Here is a 22558-nt window from a genome sequence, read left to right as displayed (position 1 = left end):
CAACAATTATTTTTGTGAGTTTGAGACAAGATATCAACTGTTCCTATGACTGTCATTAGGCTGTGAAAGACCATAAGATGTAAAAGCAGAAGTAGGCCCATTTGTTTAACCTGTTTTGTGTCCCTCTGCAGACTGTCATCCTCATCACTTGCCTTTTTTTTGTCATCTGCAAACATGACTGTAGTACATGCACATTCCTCATACAAGTCGTTAATAGGGTATGATGATTTCAGAATTCTTTATATAGTACTTGAGTTCATTCTAACACTAGAATGAATGTGGGATATATTAGATCTAGTCAGAATAGAGCACTAATTTTAGCTATTTGACCAGATATGGTAAAAATGTTGTATTAAGAAAGAATCTGTCTATGTTGAAGTCTAAAAGAATGAAAATTGATTATTTTTCAAAAAAATTCATGTTCTCCTAAATGTGTGTAAAACAATTCAAGAAAAATCAGTGAAGAGCCAGCAACTATTTAGAGTCATAGAGATGTACTGTACGGAAACAGACCCTTCGGTCCAACCTGTCCATGCCGACCAGATAGCCCAACCCAATCTAGTCCCACCTGCCAGCACCCAGCCCATATCCCTCCAAACCCTTCCTATTCATAAACCCTTCCAAATGCCTCTTAAATATTGCAGTTGTACCAGCTTCCTCCACATCCTCTGGCAGCTCATTCCATACACGTACCACCCCCTGCTTGTCAGTTTTGTCACATGATTCCATGCAATAAATATTGGTCTGTATTGTAGCAGCATATTATCATTGACTTTATGAGCCTTGATCCAGGTGTAGATCCAAAATCCTACTCCCTATTTCTGGGGCACTGTTTCCAATATAGAGATAAATCTTGCTGCATCTCACAACTGTCCTTGGTATTTATATACATCTGCTAATATGAAGGACAAGTTATAACAACAACAATCTTTTTTATTTGTTTAGTGCAACTTACTGAATTAGTTATAATAGGGTCATGTCCATTCTTTTAAACTAATTGTGTTCTTCCACCTAAATGTAGCTAAAGATAGGTGAAGTTGAGGACTGGAGATCAGACTCCAGATTAGAGTGGTGCTAGAAAAGCACAGCAGGTCAGGCAGGCTCCTCGGATGTTTTCTGACCTGCTGTGCTTTTCCAGCACCATTCTAATCTTGACTCCGCAGCTAAAAGATAATAACCCAACTTTGTACAAAACTTTAATAGTTTGCATATTTCAGAAGAACTTTTATTAAACACACCTAAAACAGTGAATGATCTGCACCTGAAATATTTGCTTTTATCGTTGCTTCCATATCCATATGTTTTAGAATTTAAAACAATTATTTGTATTGTCTGGTTTTGTAAATCACATTTAATGGTCAACGAGAAAATAGGCTTTCAACAAGTAAAAATTTTCAAAGTTCTTACACTGTATTTTGAAATATTTTCAAAACAATTTTGTTTTATAAATTTTCAATAAATTCAGTAAATCATTGAACAACTATCAACCTAATTCCAGTAAATATACTTGTAAAATATTTCTGACAATGGTATAAGACAGGACAAATCAATTATTCATACAGTATTAATATCGAAAAGGGTTAAGCATATTAATTTTCCATTGATATTTTAGTGTCCCACATCTGATATCCATGAAACTGATAGTGCCAGATTTCAGACATCTATTGGTTTTGAGTTGCCTGTTCCAAACACACATGAACCTACAATACACTCTTGAGCTGATAAATTCTGCATTTTGTGTGAACACCAATTCACCACTCTGAGTTGGATCCAAGACAGGAGGGCTAAATATAAACATTGAATACAAAAGAGCAGGATCAATTGCATAAATGTTAGGCAATTCCCAAGTCTGTACTTTTGTTTATTTAACTGTTTTGATTTTCAAACAGCCATGTTTGGGATACTGTTACTTTGCTGTTCTGTGATATTAAAAATATTAACACTCTTTTTTCAAACAGGAAACGAAGTGAACACTTACCTGCTTCGGTCTTAAAACTATATGGTACTATATCACTTTCACTTCTAACATTCCCTGTATATTTGGCACAGAGTTCTTGACAAGAACCCCATTTTTTAAAAAGTAGCCTCTTTGAAAGATTTTTGAAATCCATCTTCTTTAGTGAGGAGTCCAAAACCCAAAGATTGGATCAGAGATGAAAACTGTGTTGAGTAAACATTATGTTTCAATCATATTACTGAAGAATTGTGGATAGATGGAATGGTGTCCATCTAGCTACTGATAAAAGTACAATTCTTAAAAAAAAAAATTTTGGAGCATTTCGTGCAGTAGATCCAGCTCCATCCTTGAAAATAGAAGCCACTTCAAATTAACAGCCCACTGTGAATGTCAGCCCGTTGTACTTGTATCTCCATCCAAGTGCACTTAAGCACTGCACAGATGATTCAGTTACTTTAATCCACCCTACAGTTGTTGGAGACAGATTTCAATAAGTTTAAATGCGTGTAGACATGCAGTGTCACAGTTAATGCATGCCTGATTTAGAGACATGTAATAGCAGCTAATCTTATCAGTGACAACAGATATGTGAAGCATTTGTAACTTATAATGGTAATCTTTATCCTGACATTGTTTCTGGCCCACCCTGAGGCAAAAGTTTGTGGCTGAGGGAAATGTCATATATAAAGTAATTTCAATTCAACTGATGTACCCAGTCGAATATGGGATTACCTTGTACTCCTATCAGATATTCATGTCCAATCTTATACAATAATGATTAACTGGACACTGACAACCTTTGATGATATTAGATTCTTAACATGTTTTTAAACGTTAAATGTCTGGATTTTGCACACTGGATTTAATTTTCCCAGCCAAGATCTTAAGTTTGTGTAGCAGCTAGTTACTTGGTTGTGTGAATTGTAACAGATGTATAACTGTGTGTGTGTATGTGTGTGTGTGTGTGTGTGTGTTGTCTTTCATTTGTAAGTCTGAAGCAACTAGAGCAATAGTAGTAATAAGCTAAAATGTGCATAGGATAGTGTGTGTATATTCAAATCTGATCAAATGTTTAACACTGAGTGCGAGGTCTTGCACTTCGGCAAAAAGAATAAAAGCATAGACTACTTTCTAAATGGTGAGAAAATTAGTAAAGCCAAAGTACAAAGGGATCTGGGAGTGCTAGTCGAGGATTCTCTAAAGGTAAACGTGCAGGTTGAGTCCGTGATTAAGAAAGTGAATGCAATGTTGTCACTTATCTCAAGAAGGTCGGAATATAAAAGCAGAGATGTGCTACTGAGACTTTATAAAGCTCTGGTTAGGCCCCATTTGGAGTACTGTGTCCAGTTTTGGTCCCCACACCTCAGGAAGGACATACTGGCACTGGAGCGTGTCCAGCGGAGATTCACACGGATTATCCCTGGAATGGTCGGTCTAACATACAAGGAACGGCTGAGGATCCTGGGATTGTATTCATTGGAGTTTAGAAGATTAAGGGGAGACTTAATACGTGGCTTGCAAAGGGTGGACGCTAGGAAATTGTTTCCATTAGGCGAGGAGACTAGGACCCGTGGACACAGCCTTAGAATTAGAGGGGGTAAATTCAGAACAGAAATGCGGAGACATTTCTTCAGCCAGAGAGTGGTGGGCCTGTGGAATTCATTGCCACGGAGTGCAGTGGAGCCCGGGACGCTAAATGTCTTCAAGGCAGAGATTGATAGATTCTTGTTGTCTCGAGGAATTAAGGGCTACGGGGAGAACGCTGGTAAGTGGAGTTGAAATGCCCATCAGCCATGATTGAATGGCGGAGTGGACTCGGGCCGAATGGCCTTCCTTCCACTCCTATGTCTTATGGTCTTATGGAATAAAGCTAAATATGTACAAGTGTACAGATAAGACCACTTAACTTTTTCAAAAAAAAACTTAGAATGCAGAAGTTTATTTTCCAAATACACTCATTCTAAGTTTTCAACCAAAGCATTCTGTAAGAATGCTAATGGACAGAGTTAAAAGTCACACGACACCTATTTATTGTCCAACAGATTTTTTGGAAGCACTCATTTTCAGAGCGCCGTGCCTTCAAACCGTTTGATGAAGAAGCGGCGCTCCGAACACTAATGCTTCCAGATAAACCCAATCTGGTGTTTGATTTTTAACTTTGTCCAGCCCAGTTCAACACCGGCACCTCCGAGTCAATGTTAATGGAGTAAGTCTTAGAACAGTTATTGGCATCACACATCCGATTGCAGTAATTTCCATGTAGTCCCATGCTATATTTTTCCATTACTATTAGAGCATTTTATTAATCTTTAAATCATTATACACTCAAGTGGAATTAGCATTGGTTTATAATAATTACCCCCATTCTTTATTATTTGAGCAGGACTGTATCCATCAATAACAAAGATTGTGAAAGCTAAATCAAAACAAGAATAATTAATAACACTCCAAGAAAAGAAATCTGTATCTGAGATGCAAAACTTGAAAAAAAATTGCTTTTTCCTGTTCTCTGCTTCAATTCCGTAATAGTCTGTCTTCAACTTAAATTGCAGTCATTCAATTGTATAGAATTATAGCTAATTGATAGCAAAATCATCTATTTTAGGAGATTCATACAAATGTCATGGAATCTTGTTTGGGATTGGGAGATTTGTATATCGAGAGTTGTGGCTATGGATTTGTATGTCTCTGCAGCATTTCTAAATACTTATTTTGTACTACTTTAAATATGTGCTTTCTTTTGTGAACTTGCTGACTTCATATTTTTTTCATTTTGAAAATGAAAACAAGAACCATGAATAGATTTGATTTCTTGATGAATTTTTACTTGTTTGCATTATCATCATCTAGTTCAATAGCCAGTGAATCGAGTTTTTTTTAGAAAATGCAAAACAGGAAACTATGCGAGTTACTGGTCAGTTTGCTAACAATAGCACATGGTTCTGTAAGTGTAATGTAATGATGAACCCTTAAATTTAAGTGTTTTAACTTACTGAATTTCATAACACTTAGCTTTATATTCTTTTCCTATGAATAGTAGTAGAACTTTTCAATTCACAACAAATGTTTGAACATAGAAAGCATCAAGCCCAGAAGAATGCAATTTGACCAGTATATGTTTCTCTGTTAGTTCTGTTTTCTTACTATGGCTTGTTGAGTAGAATCATTGTTGTTTCAGAGCTTATACAGGCAGATGACCTAAAGTAAACTAGAAGTCACTTAACAATTGCTTTTTAAAAACACTTTCATCACATGGAAGCAAATCCTCTATAATATGGCCATTTTAAATGGACCTTTAAGAACCAGTAGATAAAGGTCACCGTTTTAGGCTCAGGAGTAGCAGATTTAAAACAAATGAAGTAAAATTAATTATTTCAAAGTGTCATTGATCTTTGGAATTCTTTACCCTGGAGTGCAGTAGATGCTGGAACATGGAGTAAATTTCAAGAAAAGATTTTTTTTAAATTAGTAATGGATTGAAGGGTTATGGAGAGCAGACCAGATAGCGGAGTTGAGACCAAGATGAGATCAGCCATGGTCATAAGAAATAGCAGTGTAGGCCTGAGGGGCTGAATTGATGCCCCTGTACCTGGTTCTTGTGTTTTTTTTTCATGGAGGTTTGTCAAATTAAGTATATTTTAAAATGAATTTTGATGCGAATTATTCTCAAACAATATATTCTTAATCAAAGTTGATAGAAAGATATAGAATGTTGGGAAATAGATGGTGACACCTTGCAAAATGTCCATATTACAGAGGAGGAAGTGCTGGATGTCTTGAAGGTGAATAACTCCCCAGAACCTGATCAGGTTTACTCTAGAACTCTGTGGGAAGCTAGAGAAGTCATTGCTGGGCCTCTTGCTGAGATATTTGTATCTTCGATAGTCACAGGTGAAGTGCTAGAAGACTGGAGGTAGGCTAACATGATGCCACTGTTTAAGAAGGGTGGTAAGGACAAGCCAGGGAACAATAGACCAGTGAACCTGATGTCGGTGGTGGGCAAGTTGTTGGAGGGAATCCTGAGGAACAGGATGTACATGTATTTGGAAAGGCAAGGACTGATTAAGGATAGTCAACATGGCTTTGTATGTGGGAAATCATGTCTCACAAACGTGATTGTTACTTCTTCAAAAAACTCAGAGGATTGATGAGGGCATGTGATCTATATGGACTTAAGGTATTCGACAAGGGAGACTGATTAGCAAGGTTAGATGTCACAGAATACAGGGAGAACTAGCCATTTGGATACAGAACTGGATCAAAGGTAAAAGACAGAGGATGGTGGTGGAGGGTTGTTTTTCAGATTGGAGGCCTGTGACCACTGGAGTGCCACAAGGATCGGTGCTGGGTCCTCTACTTTTTGTAATTTACATAAATGATTTGTATGCAAGCATAAGAGATGCAGTTAGTAAGTTTGCAGATGACACCAAAATTGGAGGTGTAGTAGACAGCGAAGAAAGTTACCTCAGATTACAACAGGATCTGGACCATATGGCCCAATGGGCTGAGAAGTGGCAGATGGAGTTTAATTCCGATAAATGTGAGGTGCTGCATTTTGGGAAAGCAAATCTTAGCAGAACTTATGCACTTAATGGTAAGGTCCTAGGGAGTGTTGCTGAACACCGAGACCTTGGAGTGCAGGTTCATAGCTCCATGAAAGTGGAGTCACAGGTAGGTAGGATAGTGAAGGAGGCATTTGGTATGATTTCCTTTATTGGTCAGAGTATTGAGGTCATGTTGTGGCTGTACAGGACATTGGTTAGGCCACTGTTGGAATATTGCATGCAATTCTGGTCTTCTTCCTATCGGAAAGATGTGAAACTTGAAAGGGTTCAGAAAAGATATATAAGGATGTTGCCAGGGTTGGAGGATTTGAGCTATGGGGAGAGGCTGAACAGGTTGGTGCTGTTTTCTCTGAAGCGTCGGAGACTGTGGGGTGACCTTATAGAGGTTTACAAAAGTTTGAGGGGCATGGATATGATAAGTAGACAAAGTCTTTTCCCTGGGATCGGAGAGTCCAGAACTGGAGGACATTAGATTTAGGGTGAGAGGGGAAACATCTAAAAGAGACCTATGGGGCAACTTTTTCATGCAGATGGTGGTACGTGTATGGAATGATCTACCAGAGGAAGTGGTGGAGGCTGATACAAATGCAACATTTAAAAGGTATTTTTGATGGGTATATGAATAGGAAGGGTTTGGAGGGGTATGGGCCGGGTGCTGGCATGTGGGACAAGATTGGGGTGGGATATCTGGTCGGCATGGATAGGTTGGACCGAAGGGTCTGATTCCATGCTGTACATCTCTATGACTAAGTGAAAAAGCCTTAAAGCTTCAATTTTAACTACATGCAAAAATGTTACAAAATAAACTGATGAACAGTTGTGGTGATGAACACTATATATAATATAATGTCACATTTGTATGTGTTCTTCAATAGTACAAATAGAACTAATGGTAACCCTTCAGGACTGGTTGCCAGAAACACAACGTGAGATATCAGCTAACAGGCTGATATAGCTGGTGGCTCTCTTAAAGTAATCAGTTCACATTTTTAAGTTGCCCATTAAGCTATCATTTATGATTACATATCTTTAGTATGTCTGCTTTTTTAGCAACCATATAACTCAGATAAAAGCTTGTTGGGCCATTAAGATTATGCAGTGAAGGAGTTCAGTGTAGAAAAAATATTTGTTGACCATTAAATACAAGCAGTTCTAACATTTGCTTTATCATCCACTGTCAGCTACGTTTTTAAAAACGCAATTTTTAAAAAAAATTCAGAAGAGTTAGCAAATTACTGTGAATGAGTGAGTTTAAAATTGAGTATTTGTTTTATCTTTTTCATGGTCTTGAGATCCCTCCTACTTGCGTATTGTTAGTTATTTTTCTTTCTCCATTCAGCACTATTAACTGAAGTAGTTGGCCATATGGCTTGCTGTTAAATCTTTGCCACTTATGCTCATGCTGTGATCATTCGATACCCAAGAACAATTGGAGAAATGTTTTTTTTTCCCCCCTTCTGGGTGAACTGTGTGTGTGGGTGTGGGTGTGTGTGGGTGTGTGTATATATACCTCGGGCAACCTTTCTCCCCTTGGTCATGGCAATAAAAGTTAGGAGACCATTTGGTTGCCCACAGTGCTTTCTTTTTTCACTCATCGGGAAACTAATAGGGATAAAGGCAGTTAAGACCCTGGCCTTGATGGCCTGCATCTTAGGTTCCTACAGGTAGCTCAGACAGAATGGATACATAGATTGTAAATTTCCAAAAGTCATTGGATTTTGGAGAAGTATCAGAGGATTGAAAAATTGCTAATGTGATGCCCCTGTTCAAAAGGAATGAGGGGAAAATGTGGGTAACTATGGGCTGATTGGCCTCCCCACTTGTTGGAAAAGTATTGAAATCTATTTAGGAAGTAATAGAACATTTGGAAAGTCATAAAGGACTGGCGGGCTTGAGTTATAAGGAAGGCTGGGACTTTTTCTACTGGAGCATACTGGAGGGGTGACCTTGGAGATTTATAAAGTCATAAGGGGCATGGATAGGATGAATAGCAAAGGCTTTTTTGGGGGATAAGGGAGTTGAAAACTAGAGGGAGTTGAAAACTAAGGTGAGGAGAGAAAGACTTAAGAGACCTGAGGGGCAACATTTTTAGAGGATGGTTTGTATGTGGAATGAATTGCCAGAGGAATTGGTACAGTTACATTTTTTTTAAAAAATGGATAGACACATGAATAGAAGAGATTAAGATGGATATGGGCCAAACACAGGCAAGTATGACCAGATTAGTTTGGGAGACTGAGTCGAGTTGGACCAAGGCATCTGTTTCTGTGCTGAATGACTCTCGCTCTATAATTATGACTGTGAGACACACTGGCTGGCCAAGAATATATTGTCCATTCATAGGACATTGAGTGTGGTGGTGAGCTGCCTTCTTCAATTGCTGCAGTCCATGTGCTAGAGGTAGACCTGTAATGTAAGGGAGGGAATTCCAGGAGTTTGATCCAGCAAGAGTGAAATGATAATACGTTTCCAAGTAAGGACAGTGAGTGGCTTGGAGGGCAAGGTGCAGATGGTCTTCCCACATTATCTGCTGTCCTCATCCTTCCTTCCTTGAATAAATTTAGAAGGTACTGTCATTGGATCTTTATTCACCTAGTCAGCAAAAAATTTGAATTACTAACAACTCGAATAATTGAGGAACCTGGATTATCTGACTGCCACAGGGCAGATTTTGTTCAAAATATAAACAGTATTTTGTTTGGATAATCGGATGTCAGATAATACAGTTTAGCCAAGCGTGAGGTCCTTGCAATCTTGTCCAGATAATCTGAAATTTGGATAATCAAATGCCGGATAATCGAGGTTCCTCTGTATATGTAGCTACCTTCAGCAAAAGAAATTAAAGTTCTCTGAAAAACATTTGAGGTGTAAAAATTGATTTTGTTTTATCTTTTTTATTAGTGTCCATTTACAGCATCTGGTTTTATGACAAGAATGACTGTCAACGAATTGCACAACTCATGTCAAAGTAAGACCTGAAAAATTGCATACTGTTAAATCAGCTTAACATATAAGATGTTATTGTGCTTTCAATTACAATGTTCCATTCCAAAATTTCATATTGAGGTCAAACTTATTTTTTACTGCCTGGCCTGGGCATTTTTGTTAGTTTCAGAGATGTTCAACTAGTTCGGAGTGCAAGTTTTAAACAGGTTTGTTAAATTACTGTGTTTTAATCCATTAGGCAGGGCTGAGCCAGGAGGCCTGGGTTCAAGTCCCACCACCTTTGGAGGTGTGTGCTGACATCTCTGAACATGTTGATTTGAAAGTATTTCTGTTACCCTGGGTTTCTGGATTGCCAATAAAGTGATAAATACCTCAGACAATAGTTTTCCCCTGTCATCAGTATAATATAATCCCTCCAAAATAGATGTTCATTCAGTGATCTTGTATCTAATATCAGGGTTTCCTACTACTTGAGACTGTAAAAGTCATGAACTTCTAAAAATCTCGAGTCATGGAGATGAGAAATTAGTTAATCATTGTTCTGACATTGAAGAACAGACACTTTTGGACTACCAGACTAGTTTGTTGGATGTGACCAAAATGTAATTGTGCAACTTTGGAACTAAGCGATGTAAATTTTACCTCAACTGTGAAAACATTGCATTTTGTAGCTGTGTAAGATAACAATGGAAGCTGAGGGGTGACCTTATAGAGGTTTACAAAATTATGAGGGGCATGGATAGGATAAATAGACAAAGTCTTTTCCCTGGGGTCGGAGAGTCCAGAACTAGAGGGCATAGGTTTAGGGTGAGAGGGGAAAGATATAAAAGAGACGTACGGGGCAATCTTTCACACAGAGGGTGATAAGTACATGGAATGAGCTGCCAGAGGAAGTGGTGGAGGCTGGTACAATTGCAAGATTTAGGAGGCATTTGGATGGGTACATGAGAAGGAAGGTTTGGAGGGATATGGGCCGGATGCTGGCAGGTTAGACTAGGTTGGGTTGGGATATCTGGTCGGCATGGACAGTTTGGACTGAAGGGTCTGTTTCCATGCTGTACACCTCTATGACTCTGTGTGAATTAGGTTCTGCAGGAGTCCTCCACAACTAAATACATCCATTCTATAAATCACAAACTCTGAAATATGTTAAAATTTTGAGGTAAAAGAAATAAGTTTTCAAAGACTGTATTACTCTGTTGGGAAATGATTTAATTGAGATCTCTTGAGATGATAAATACATTGTCGAAGGTTTCATCTGTGACTAATTAAGACAAAGAGATGTCACCTGACTCTGTTCTTCCCAAATGTCCCCAAGTGTACTCTGCTATCCAGACCTCTGCTGCAATCAACAGAAAAGTGTCTCCGCTTCTCCAGTTTCTTCTTCTGCTACCTTGTCAATTACTTTAATTTTTTTTAAGTGTGTACCACACCAAAATAGATTAAATTAAACATTGATCAGGGCTCAAATTTGGACCTTCTGATTGGAGTGGGATAATGCTTGTGCCTAGGTAATTATTTGCTGTGATACGTATGTTTGTGCCTCCTCAGGGTAGTACAAATGGAAGCACAGCGAGCTCAGCAAGAATCTCCAGGGAGAACCACTCCAAACAAGCCCAGTGGATATGATGAAGAAAATCCTATTGACATCTTAGACATGCTTTGCAGAGCCAAGGAAGAGTATGAACAAGTAAGGATTTCAATTGTTTGAAGCAATCATCAATGATTAGACATTCCACCTTGCATTAGTTAATAAATAACTGTCCTAGAAACACCACTCAGCAATGCATAAATTCAACAAGAATTTGTATTCTGCATGTTTGTATCAAGATTATTTGCTTGGCTTTCAAAGACTGAGGATTTATAATATCTTAGAATTTTCAAGAACGAAGACGAGAAGTTGACTCATAACCATTATCTTTCTGGACGATGGACTTTCACATGACTTGTGTTTAGATAAGAATATTCAGTTTCTTTTTAAGTAAACTTTGTAAACCTATGTGTCTATTTATTTGAAGAAAAGTTGAGTATTTCTATTATGAAAATTCAACAAATGAGGATTGCATGCTGTTTTGAGGCTGGGGAGTACATCTTCACTCAATTTCCACTGATCCACAACAAAAGTACTTTCTCCAGTTACTAAGATGACCATTTAAATTGCTTATCTCTACCCAAGTTTTTTTTAAAAAACAGTCTGACAAACAGATTTCTTAAATTAAATTAGTAGTTAATCAAAACAGAACATTTTCAATGAAGCATGCTAGTGTTGGTAAACGTACGGTCAGTAAAAGTGAGTGTAAATGCTCTAACTAACCCAAAAACTGTTCTCCCAAGAGGATGCTTCCATTTTGTAGGGGAGACTGAAACCATGGGCGTTATTTAAGAATAAAAGCTCTCCCTTCCTGAGACAGAAGCGAAATCTCTTCGCCAGAATGTAGTGGATACTGGGCTTTTTCATCTAATTCAACTTATTTTGTTTAAATGGGGGAGGCGCGGACAAGAAAGTGGAGCTGAGACCACAACTAGCTAAGGTATAATATTGAATGGTGGAGCAGGCTTGAAGAATGAAAAGGTCATTTTCTGTTCCTAAATCTCCATGCATCTGAGAAAAAAACAGTAGTTGTGGCTGTTGGACCCTAAAATGGATCAGAATTTTGGTGTGTCAGAGAATCATTGAATGGTGGAAAACAGTGAAAGACTGTTAAGCCCATCACTCCTGTATTGTCTTTTTGACAGTTATCCCATTTTTCTGCTCCCCTGCATCATCCCCAGTACTCAGCAAATCTTTCCTTTCTCAGATGTGTATATAGTTTCCTATTAAAATTGTTATTAAATCTCCTGTCATGTTTTCAAGTAAAATGAACTCTACACTTCCAGTTAGGATGATTTCAAATATCCTTCTCAAATCACTTCTGGTTCTTGCATTACACTTTGTGTCCTCTATTTACTGACCCTTTGGTCACTAGAACCTGTTTCTTCTTACTTCCTCTTGTCCAAACTTATTAAAATTTCAATGTACATATCAAATTTTCCATTTGTTCTCCTTATAGCAGAGGAATAATCCCATTTTTCTCTCGTCTTTCCACACAACCAAAGTCTTTCATCCTTGGTAGCAGTACATTCAATTTCCTCTGCATACTCTTCGAGGCCTTGATTCTTCATAAACATTGTCCTAAATTGGCTGCAGTTTTCCAGATAGAACATAACAATGGAATGTAATTGCTTGAGACTACAGAGGATTTTTCTTTTTAAAATTGCAAAAACTTGAAGTTGCAGCTATGAGGAAAGATTGGACGGCTAAGATTGTTTTCTTTAGAGAACAGGAAGACTTAACTTCCTGTTAAGTTAGAGAGGGTTCCTGTTAGAGAGGGTGACTTAACTGAGGCTACAAAATAATAGGGCATTTAAATTGATTTTTTTTCCCCTGTTCACACTATCTCCTTGAGCAGAGTGGAGCATAGATTTAAGGAGATTGATAGGATTAAAAGGAACATGAGGAAACACTTTTTTTTCACTCAGTGTTGGATGCCCAATTTCTGAGGTGAAAACCCTCGACTCAATTAAAAGGAATTGAAATCTGCAACTGAAGTGTTAGAATCTACAAGGCTTCGGACCAGGTGCTGGAAAATGGGCTTAGAATGAGCAATTAATTTATGCACCCAACACTGATACAATAGGCTGGTTGACCTTTTTCAGTGCTGTAACCTTTCTGTAGTTCTACTGTTTTGTAATTCTATGAATTAGTATAATTCTTAGGTTGTTTTTTCCGCAAAAGATTACTGTGAATTTTGTTGGCTAATTTTCATCTTTTTGAGTCTAGATATGAAAGGGCTACTAGCTGAAGCTGTCAACAATTTTGTGCAAAATCTTTATTCAGAGGCTGGTCAGGCTTGGCCATGTTTAATACTGCTAGTCAGTTGTTCAGCCATCTCCCATGGTTGGGAAGCACTGAGGCAGAAATTGTCAGCGGTCTGTGGGGGTTTGGAACACCATGGTTCAGTTGCTCACTCCTGCATATCAGGAAAAGTAATGGATAATAGAATGAATTAGAAAACCTTATTAACTCTGTGCATTTTTTTAATAGACCTGAGAGACAGGCTGATTTTGTAATTTTTTAAAATTCAAGTGGCTGGCATGTGCTTTTGGGATTGTTCTGTGAAGTTTGGTGTGCTTTGGTACAGTTTTGAAATCTCCAGGAGAAAATCCCTCCACCTACTGAAATCAGTATCATTCTGACAACATGAAATTCTGGGGAGTTCATAAATTTAATATTTAAAATATGAAAGCTCTATTGGACAATTGAGGTATGAATGAAAAACATTGTTTTTGTAAATCAGAATTTTCAAAAGAATTATTTGGAATCTTTATAATACTTCACAAAGAATGTCATTGACATTCTGAAGTGAACAAAAATGATTTTGATGCATGATTTTAACCTGAGCTGTTAATCGGATTTCTGTCTATCCTGGTTTCAAATATTAAAGTGAGAGCTTCTTAAGTGGCATCTGGTTATTGCAAAATAATTTGAAGCTGTTGTTTTGATCTTTTTCAGATGAGGGTAATACATTAAACATTTGAGACTCCATATTGATGCAGTTATTCCTATTTTGTGCAATCAATTTGTCAATATTTTTAATCATTCTCTGTAAGATTATTTTTGTCCCCATGCTGTAAGAGTCACATTCTTCCAGTTAGATTTTATGAAAAAGCAAAAATAAATTGTATTCACCACTACCAAAGCACATTTTTGATATGAAAATATTACTTAAGTCAAAGGAAAAACAAGTAAACTTAACCTCATTTAATCTAATAGTACCTGTACAACCTTGTAAAAATTGGTATTTCTATATCAACCACACTGAACAGTGAAATACAATGAAAGAAAATGCAAAACTGCACAAAGATGTATTTTGACATGATTTTAAAAAAAACACTATCTATAATGATTGTGAAATTAAAGTTTGTGGTTTGGAATTATACTTTGATTATGAATCATACAATGTACAGAAGACCCAAATCTCATCTTTATCTTAAATTAACAATTTAGACAAGCTTAGAGAAAATTGAGCCATTCATCAGGCTTTTCTGATTTAAGAATGACTTTGAGGTTGGATGCCTTTGGAGCCATTAGTAAGTTGGTTTGGAAATAAATCTTGTACTTCAGGGGCATCTACCCTACAGTGTGTGACTCCTGAGCTCAAGTAGCTCAGTCCTATTTCTGCTTTCTGTTTTTTTTTTGTTTGGCTGCTATGTCCTCTTTAAATTTTGAGGTTCCAGAACACCATGTATTAATATACCAACATTCGCACTGTATAAAAATTGATGGGATTTTGTTTTGTCAACATGGCTTTATGTACCTATCTATTTGCTCGAGTACAAAAGCTTTGATAGCCCTGTCACAGAAATTCAGTCACCCTGAGAAAGATTGTTTTTTGAAAATCAAAGGAATTTTTTTAACATGTAATGTCATTGTATAAAACGTACTCTGCCATCATATCCTGCTCTCCCTGACTTTTCCTTTTGAAGATTAAGTTCAGATCATTTGAATTGTGTATTTTGCTTGCCTGGTTTTATGTTCTTGTAATCAGTTAGATTTATAATTAAACATTTGCTGCTACATCAAAGTACATAAATGCTGAAAATAATCACATTTAGTTTGTATCAGTTCTAAATTAAATTTTGTATATTAAATTAGCATTTTTGTTTGTGAACCATCTAGTGACGTGCAATGAAAGCATATACAAGAATTTGAGTAGTTTGAGGTTTTCCATTTGATCAATTATGTTTTGTAGTCTGATCTTGGATTGTTAGTTCTTTCTGTCGTATTAGCTAATATCACCACTGCTAAAATATTAATAGTTGATTCAATATTGAATATAGTGTTTGACTTTTTTTCTTTTTAGACATGTCAATTTGGTGACTCCAGTATCTTATCAAGTTCTCCAGGCATACACAACTCTGTAGGCCTAGCAGTGAAAAAGTCAATAGACGAACCCACCTCCTCTCCAGCCCAGCACCACAACAAGGTAGTTTTACTGAGTGATAATTTTAACAACAGCAATTTGGATTTATAGAATAGCTGAATGCACTAAACATCCCAAGACACTATTCAGGAGTTTTATCAAATAGAACTTTGACACTGGGCCACAAGGATTTTTGGGACAGATGAAAGTGGGTTTAAACAAGAAATACCAGAGCCCAGGATCACTGAAAGTGCATCTACCGATGACAGAGTAATAGAAATAAAGGAGGCCACAACTGGAGGAGTGCAGAGATCTTAAAGGGTTAAAGGACTGGAGGAAATGGGAAGACGTTGAGATCAAAGAGATTTGAAAACTTAAATGAGAGTTTTGAAGTTGAGACATTGCCAGGCTAAGAACCAATGTAAATCAGCAAGCACAAGAAAACTATGAAAATGGTCCTTCATGTTTTGAATTACTATTCAGGGTGTATAACCTAGAAGGCTGACTAGGTACACTGAAATAGTGAGCTGTCAAAATAAGAGGTGGATGAGCGTATTAACAGCAAAAAAACTGTAGAAAAGACAGCATGCATTTTTGGTGGTCGGCATGGAATCAAAAACCGATTTGCATTTCAGACTCTCTGGTTTGTCTTGTCTGGTGACAATGGAGAAGAGTAGTTCTAGAACTAGAGAACAGCCTGTGTAGCAGGAACCACTGCCGTTGGTCAGTACTTGATTAGAGGAAATTTCTACTTCTCCAATAATTATGACAATGAAGATGTAAGCAAATATTTTCATACTGATTTTTTATTTCCTCTTTTAGCATATTCTTTCAGGTACCAAACATTTGACAGTAGAGGAGTTATTTGGAACACCTGTTTCAAAAGAGCATTTAATGAATTCTAACCAAGAAATATTATTGACAACGCAGCCAGACACCAAATTAAGAAGTCAAAACTTAGGTTTGCTATTCCCTTATGAACATGCGACAGAACTTAAGCAGTTGGGAAGCCCTGACAGTCTAAATAATAAAATCAACTTTTCCCGATCAAATTACCAAGAAGATGCTGCACAAGTGTTGATGACACCAGCTGCTCTCCAAAAATCTGATGTAAAAACCAATCCTTTGTACAATATTTCTGCCAGTCCCCTCTTTCAATCTTCGCTAACTTTTGAAGCTACTTCTAATCAGAGTGTAGCCACCATCAACACGAATAGCCACAGTCAGAATTTGCAACAAGAAGTCAAAACAGTATCACCACTGATGTGCCCAGCTTCTTCTGAAATAACATGCACTAACCAGAACCTGCCTTCAGGAAGTAATCCAACTCCACAGAACAGCTCTGGTGAAAGAAGCACTTCAGATATTGGATCTCAAGGTCATGAGCTGCTTCAGAAACTCAAACTGACACAACAGCATGATCAGCAGCATCTCGGCAAACCATCATTAGCGGCCAATTTTTCTCCAATACTTGTTACACCAGAAAGTTTTAAAGAACCAAACGTAAGGACCACAGAAACTTCATTACAGGTACAAACTTTTGAAATGTCATTTACAGTTAATCTCCTGGGGTGCTGCAAACTAGGAATCAAGACCAAGTTCAGTACTGAAGTCAAAGGTTTCAAGAGTGGGTGGTTGGTTAGACACAGGAGGACAAGGGAGAAGGTAGATGTCAAGAAATATAGTCAAGCTTTGCAATAAACTAAATTATTGCACTAAGTCATTGGCATAAAAGGAATCCAAATATTTGAATGCAAATGTGAAGAAACCAGGCACATCAGTACCCTCCATGTTCAGTTACCCTTTTTCCAGTGCAAAATTGACTAATGTTTGTTTTCCCAATCTATAATATGGGAAAAGATGGAGTCAGATTCAGATTGCTGATCCAATAGAGTATAGACACACAAAACAAGGATGCTTATCATCTGCCAAGCTTGTTATCCTGAAGAGACTTGCCCCTTCTGGGAAAAAAAATTAAGACACACCACGGAAGGCTACCTTTGTTTTTTTAAAGAAAACTTAGCAAAACTTTCAAACCACCTTGCTTTAGATATTACCCTAGCAGGCAAGCAAGGCTTTTGTGTCCTTTATGATCTTAACCAATTATGAATGTGTCAAATTGACAAACACCAGAGAGCATGTGATGGGTATAGCCAATTGCCAAAAAATTCTCATCCAGGATTTATTCCCTGTTACTAACAAGGTAAAACTGGGGGGAAGAAAAACATTCAGCCCAACTGTTTTATTTTCTTTTTATAATGAAATCCCACTATAATGAGTTCAAGTTGTTATCTTAGGCTAAAGCTTTAAACACATGCAGTCCTGATTATTGGGAATCAATCGACGATAGTTCCACAAGATCAAGTAAGTAGGTAGGGGTTGTAATTTTATTGTTTATTCTTTAATTCATTTGTTTATTGACTAATTTATTTTGTATGGGTGAAGCAAAGAGAAGAAGGATCCATTAGCTCCATTAAATTTATGTTAAAAGTAGAATTTGATTTATTGCTATAATATTTTTTAGAAGTTGTACTAATTACCTAATCATCAAATAGCTGCACCACAAATGGAATCTTTCTGGTGTGTTGAATTCATGCAGGGTCTGCAAGAACAATTTTGGTAGTCACACTTCCCTACCTTTCATCTTGTAGCCTTGTAATTTTACTTCTTACCAGACAATGAACCAGGACCCGTTTTAAAAGCCATAATCAAATATACTTTTACTCCTCTTGCTTGTTCAGTGTATTCCAGATGCTAACTGCGTGTGGTGCAAAAGAAATTTGTCCTGTTATCTCTCCGTTTTGCCTCTAACCTTAAATCAGTGCTGTCTGGTTCTTCACCCAACTGACAATGGGATAAGTTTCTCCCTACATATCTGTGCAGACCTTTTTTCACAATTTCGAACAGCTCTATCAAATCTCTCCATCTTCTCTAAGAAGGTAGCTACAAGTTCTCTAATCTATCCTTTTGTAACAAAAGTGCCTCGTCCCTGGAACCATTGTCGGAAATCATTTCAGCACCCTCTCTAAAGCCTTCTTACTGTAGTGTCCAGAATCCGACACATTGCTCCAGTTGAGGCTAAATCAGCTTTTAATACATTCCATCTCAACTGCTTTCTCTTTGTATTGTATGACCTGACTGAAAAAGCCCAGGATCCTGTGTACCTTGGCCACTTTCTCAGCTTGTCCTTCCACTTTCACTGATTTCAGTGCATATAACTCAATATCCCTCAGCTCCTATTACCTTCAGAATTGGATTATTTATTGCATTTCTTCATTTTTTTCTCTCGATATTTTAATTTCATCTGTCAAATGTCTGTCTAGTTCACCAGCCTATGTCCTTTTAAATTGTACTTCTATTCCTCTAAGATTCATGATATTTCAAAGTTCTGTTATGTTCAGATCTGAAACTATACCCTGCATACCCATCACACCAAATGTTAGATCATTAATATCGATTTTCTGGAAACCTGTGGTCCAAATTCCAGTCCCTGGGGAATCTTCATTATATAACTTGCTCCTGTCCCAAAATAAACTGTGTTCACTGATCTTCTGTTTACTGTAACTCAGCTACTTTTGCATCCATATTGCCACATTCCTTTCAATCCATGGGCTTTAGCTGTCTGTGTAAACAAGCAGTTATGTGCCACTTTAATTGCCTTTTTGAAAATCCACGTGCAAAAACGACATACCCGCATTAACCCCCATGGTTTGTTTGTTACCTCAATAAAATTTGTTCACTGTGATTTATCCTAATGAATCTGTGGTGGATTTCCTTAACTAATCCAGATTTTTCCAAGTGACAGTTGATTTCTGTCCCAGATTATTATATGTAATGTTTTATATTGACTGGCCTTTAATTGTTGGGTTTATCTTTTCATCTTTTTGAATGACTAACATTTAAAATTCTCAAATCTGGTTATGTAGGAGGATTGATTGATAAAGAGTAAGTATGGTAGGGATAAATTCTTTAAGTTGTTAGGCTGTCATAGTGAAATGCAGCAAGGATCAATGCTGGGGTTACAGCAATTTATATTGATGGTGATTGTCATTGAGGAGAATTCAGCACTCTCCCCATGACTTGTCCGGACTTGTCCAACCGGCTTATCTTCTTTTCCACCTATCCACTCCATCCTCTCCTCCCTGACCTATCACCTTCATCTCATCCCCCACTTACCCATTGTACTCTATGCTACTCTCTCCCCACCCCACCCTGCTCTAGCTTATCTCCCCATGCTTCCAGCTCACTGCCGTTATTCCTGATGAAGGGCTTTTGCCCGAAACGTCGATTTTGCTGCTCGTTGGATGCTGCCTGAACTGCTGTGCTCTTCCAGCACCACTGATTCAGAATTGAGAATAAACTAATGTGTCTGAGTCTGCTAGTGTTACAAAGCTGACCAGGTTAAAAATCACAATGCTAGATTATAGTCCACAGGTTTATTTGGAAGCCCTAGCTTTCAGAGCAGCTCTCCATCAGGTAGCTAGCACCTGATGAAGGAGCAGCACTGCGAAAGCTTTTACTTCAAAGTAAACCTGTTGGACTATAACCTGTGGACTAAATTCCAGTCCCAAGTATAACCCTTCCTCCTCCAGGAAATGTTGACTTCTTCACCTCCTGATGTTGCCTGGCTTGCTGTGGTCTTCTGGCTTCATCCTTGTCTACTTTGGATTCTCTTTGCAGTTAATTTGGCCTCTAACAGTGTTCTAAAGCTAGCTGGGATTGTAAGTTGTGAGAAGGACGCAATCTCCAAAAAGATGAGTGGAGTGCTTAGTGAGCATAATTATGGGAAAGTGCGAACTTAAGTCACTTTCGTAAGAATAGAAAATAGTTTAAAAGGCATGAAACCTCTAACTGTTGATGGTGAGAGGGGTTTGGGTATACTTGCTTGCACAGGGAATGTAATGTTAGCATGTAGATACAGCAAGCAGTTACAAAGGCATATATCATGTTGGACTTTATTAGAAGAGGATGGAATACATGAAAAGCGAAGTTATTTTATATTTTTATAGGGCTCACATGAGCCCCATACTTTTTTTCTCTTTTGCCTATTTGACTACTGTTATACATGTTCAGGTCAATAATACACTTGATCAATGAAGCTATTGTTACAACATTGGGTCAACGCCTCTGCTAATTTAAACCCGACACAGAGAAGCCCATCTCGCGTCGTAATCTGTTAAATTTCGAGAGGCAAAGAACTAACCCAGATTTCACTACTTAAAGTAAAAATTTAAAAATTTATTCGTAGTCCAACAGAGAACATTAAAATCACTATTTACACCTCATTTCTTTTAACCTATCTTTTACATACCACCCTACATTGCACGTCCAATTTTTTTTTTAAAAACCCGATTTTTAAAAAAAAATCACATTTCAAACCCAGTCAGCTCTGTTGATGGTCATCTGTCATCTCTTCTGTCTTCTGTTGCACAACTTTTCTTACGGGCAGGTACCTTTCAGAGAGCTATTTGGCTAGCAGTCTTTACTTGGTGTTGGCAGTTCTCTCCCTAACTGTTCAAAATGTCAGATCGTTTAATTGGTTTGATGTCATCAAAACACTAAATTCAAATTCGATTGGATTTTGGTATCTAGGGCATAATTTAAATTGGCTGAATTTGAATTTGTTTTTGTTCCATGGTAACACAATGCCAACTACTTGTTTCAACCAAATGTTACATTGTCACCTTGTTCAGCACTCTGTGCTTTCAGTCAGTCCTTGCTAGCTTCTTCTCTCTTTTGAAGGTACAATGCACACCTACACCTTCATAACACTATGAACTACAATTACTCACTAATTCACCCCTAAACTGCTTTTACTGAGGGTGCATTGAATACTATGAAAAAAATACAGTTGATTATAAACAATGAAATGAAATATGTAGTCAGCTATTGTATTTGAGTTAACTTCCATTAATAAGAAAATAAACTTGATTTAGAGGTGTCTCAGGATTCTTGGGACCAGGAAAAATTTTGTAGTGAAGTATTCTCCCATTATCTGATAATAACGAGTATCAACATGAAAATACATATGGTGCTATGCAGTGAATCAAAACATGGCTATCCTTTATGTAGGAGCATTCAGAGTTTACTGAAAATCAAGCTTTATCGTCTGAACTTATGGGGCATTATGGTAATGAAGTTATTCCTGCACTGAAACGTTATTGACCATTGATGCTTCTTATTTATATACTTGACTATGAGGAAAAAATATTGTTTAAATCCCAAATTCCAATAAACTGGGTTTGTTCAATTCTGCAATTGTAATTCAAGAAAAACTGAAGCCTTTATTCAATGACAAGTCTTCATAACTTACTTGTAATAATATCCAATGCATAGTTTGTAGCTTCTGTACAATTTTATATCATTGTGAATTGTCTCTAAAACAAATGTAGTTAGTGGGCTTCCTCTGTGTGATGAAACAAACTACTTTAAGCAGTATTTGTACGATTTTAATCTGTTTACTCCCAAACCATGAAATTGTCTTTTTCCCTCACAGAAATTGCCAGACAGCAATTTCTGTTTTTGTAGGAAAATGGTGCGTTCAGAACCCAAAATTTTGAACCCTGCGTTAGCTTTGTATTTTTAAAACTGTAATTTGTAAAAGGTTTACTTCAGTCCCAATATGCACTGTAAAACATCAGTTGTTCTAGCGAAGTTTGCCGATGATACGAAGTTAGGTGGACAGGCAGGTAGTACTGAGGAAGTGGGGAGGCTGCAGAAGGATCTAGACAGTTTGGCAAAGTGATCCAGGAAATGGCTGATGCAATTCAACGTGAGCAAATGCGAGATCTTGCACTTTGGAAAAAAGAATAAAAGCATAGACTACTTTCTAAGCGGTGAGAAAATTCGTAAAGCCAAAGTACAAAGGGATCTGGGAGTGCTAGTCGAGGATTCTCTAAAGGTAAACATGCAGGTTGAGCCTGTGATTAAGAAAGCGAATGCAATGTTGTCACTTATCTCAAGAGGGTTGGAATATAAAAGCACCGTTGTGCTACTGAGACTTTATAAAGCTCTGGTTAGGCCCCATTTGGAGTACTGTGTCCAGTTTTGGTCCCCACATCTCAGGAAGGACATACTGGCGCTGGAGCGTGTCCAGCGGAGATTCACACGGATGATCCCTGGAATGG

At 37.6% G+C, this 22558-nt stretch overlaps 1 protein-coding gene across 1 annotated transcript in view; it reads left to right on the top strand.

Annotated features, from left to right (window-relative positions):
- dcp1a (decapping mRNA 1A) overlaps positions 1-22558 on the top strand; it is a 63731-nt gene that overhangs the window by 26388 nt on the left and 14785 nt on the right. The window contains exons 4-7 of the mRNA XM_060835160.1: positions 9424-9490; positions 11020-11158; positions 15372-15494; positions 16254-16961. Of these exons, the coding sequence (XP_060691143.1) occupies positions 9424-9490; positions 11020-11158; positions 15372-15494; positions 16254-16961 (1037 nt within the window). The remainder of the gene's footprint in view (positions 1-9423; positions 9491-11019; positions 11159-15371; positions 15495-16253; positions 16962-22558) is intronic.

The sequence above is a fragment of the Hemiscyllium ocellatum genome, chromosome 14 (assembly GCF_020745735.1).
Source record: "Hemiscyllium ocellatum isolate sHemOce1 chromosome 14, sHemOce1.pat.X.cur, whole genome shotgun sequence".
Lineage (NCBI taxonomy): Eukaryota > Metazoa > Chordata > Chondrichthyes > Orectolobiformes > Hemiscylliidae > Hemiscyllium > Hemiscyllium ocellatum.
Note: the sequence above shows the minus strand (reverse complement) of the source record. Positions and strands in the feature narration are given on the sequence as shown.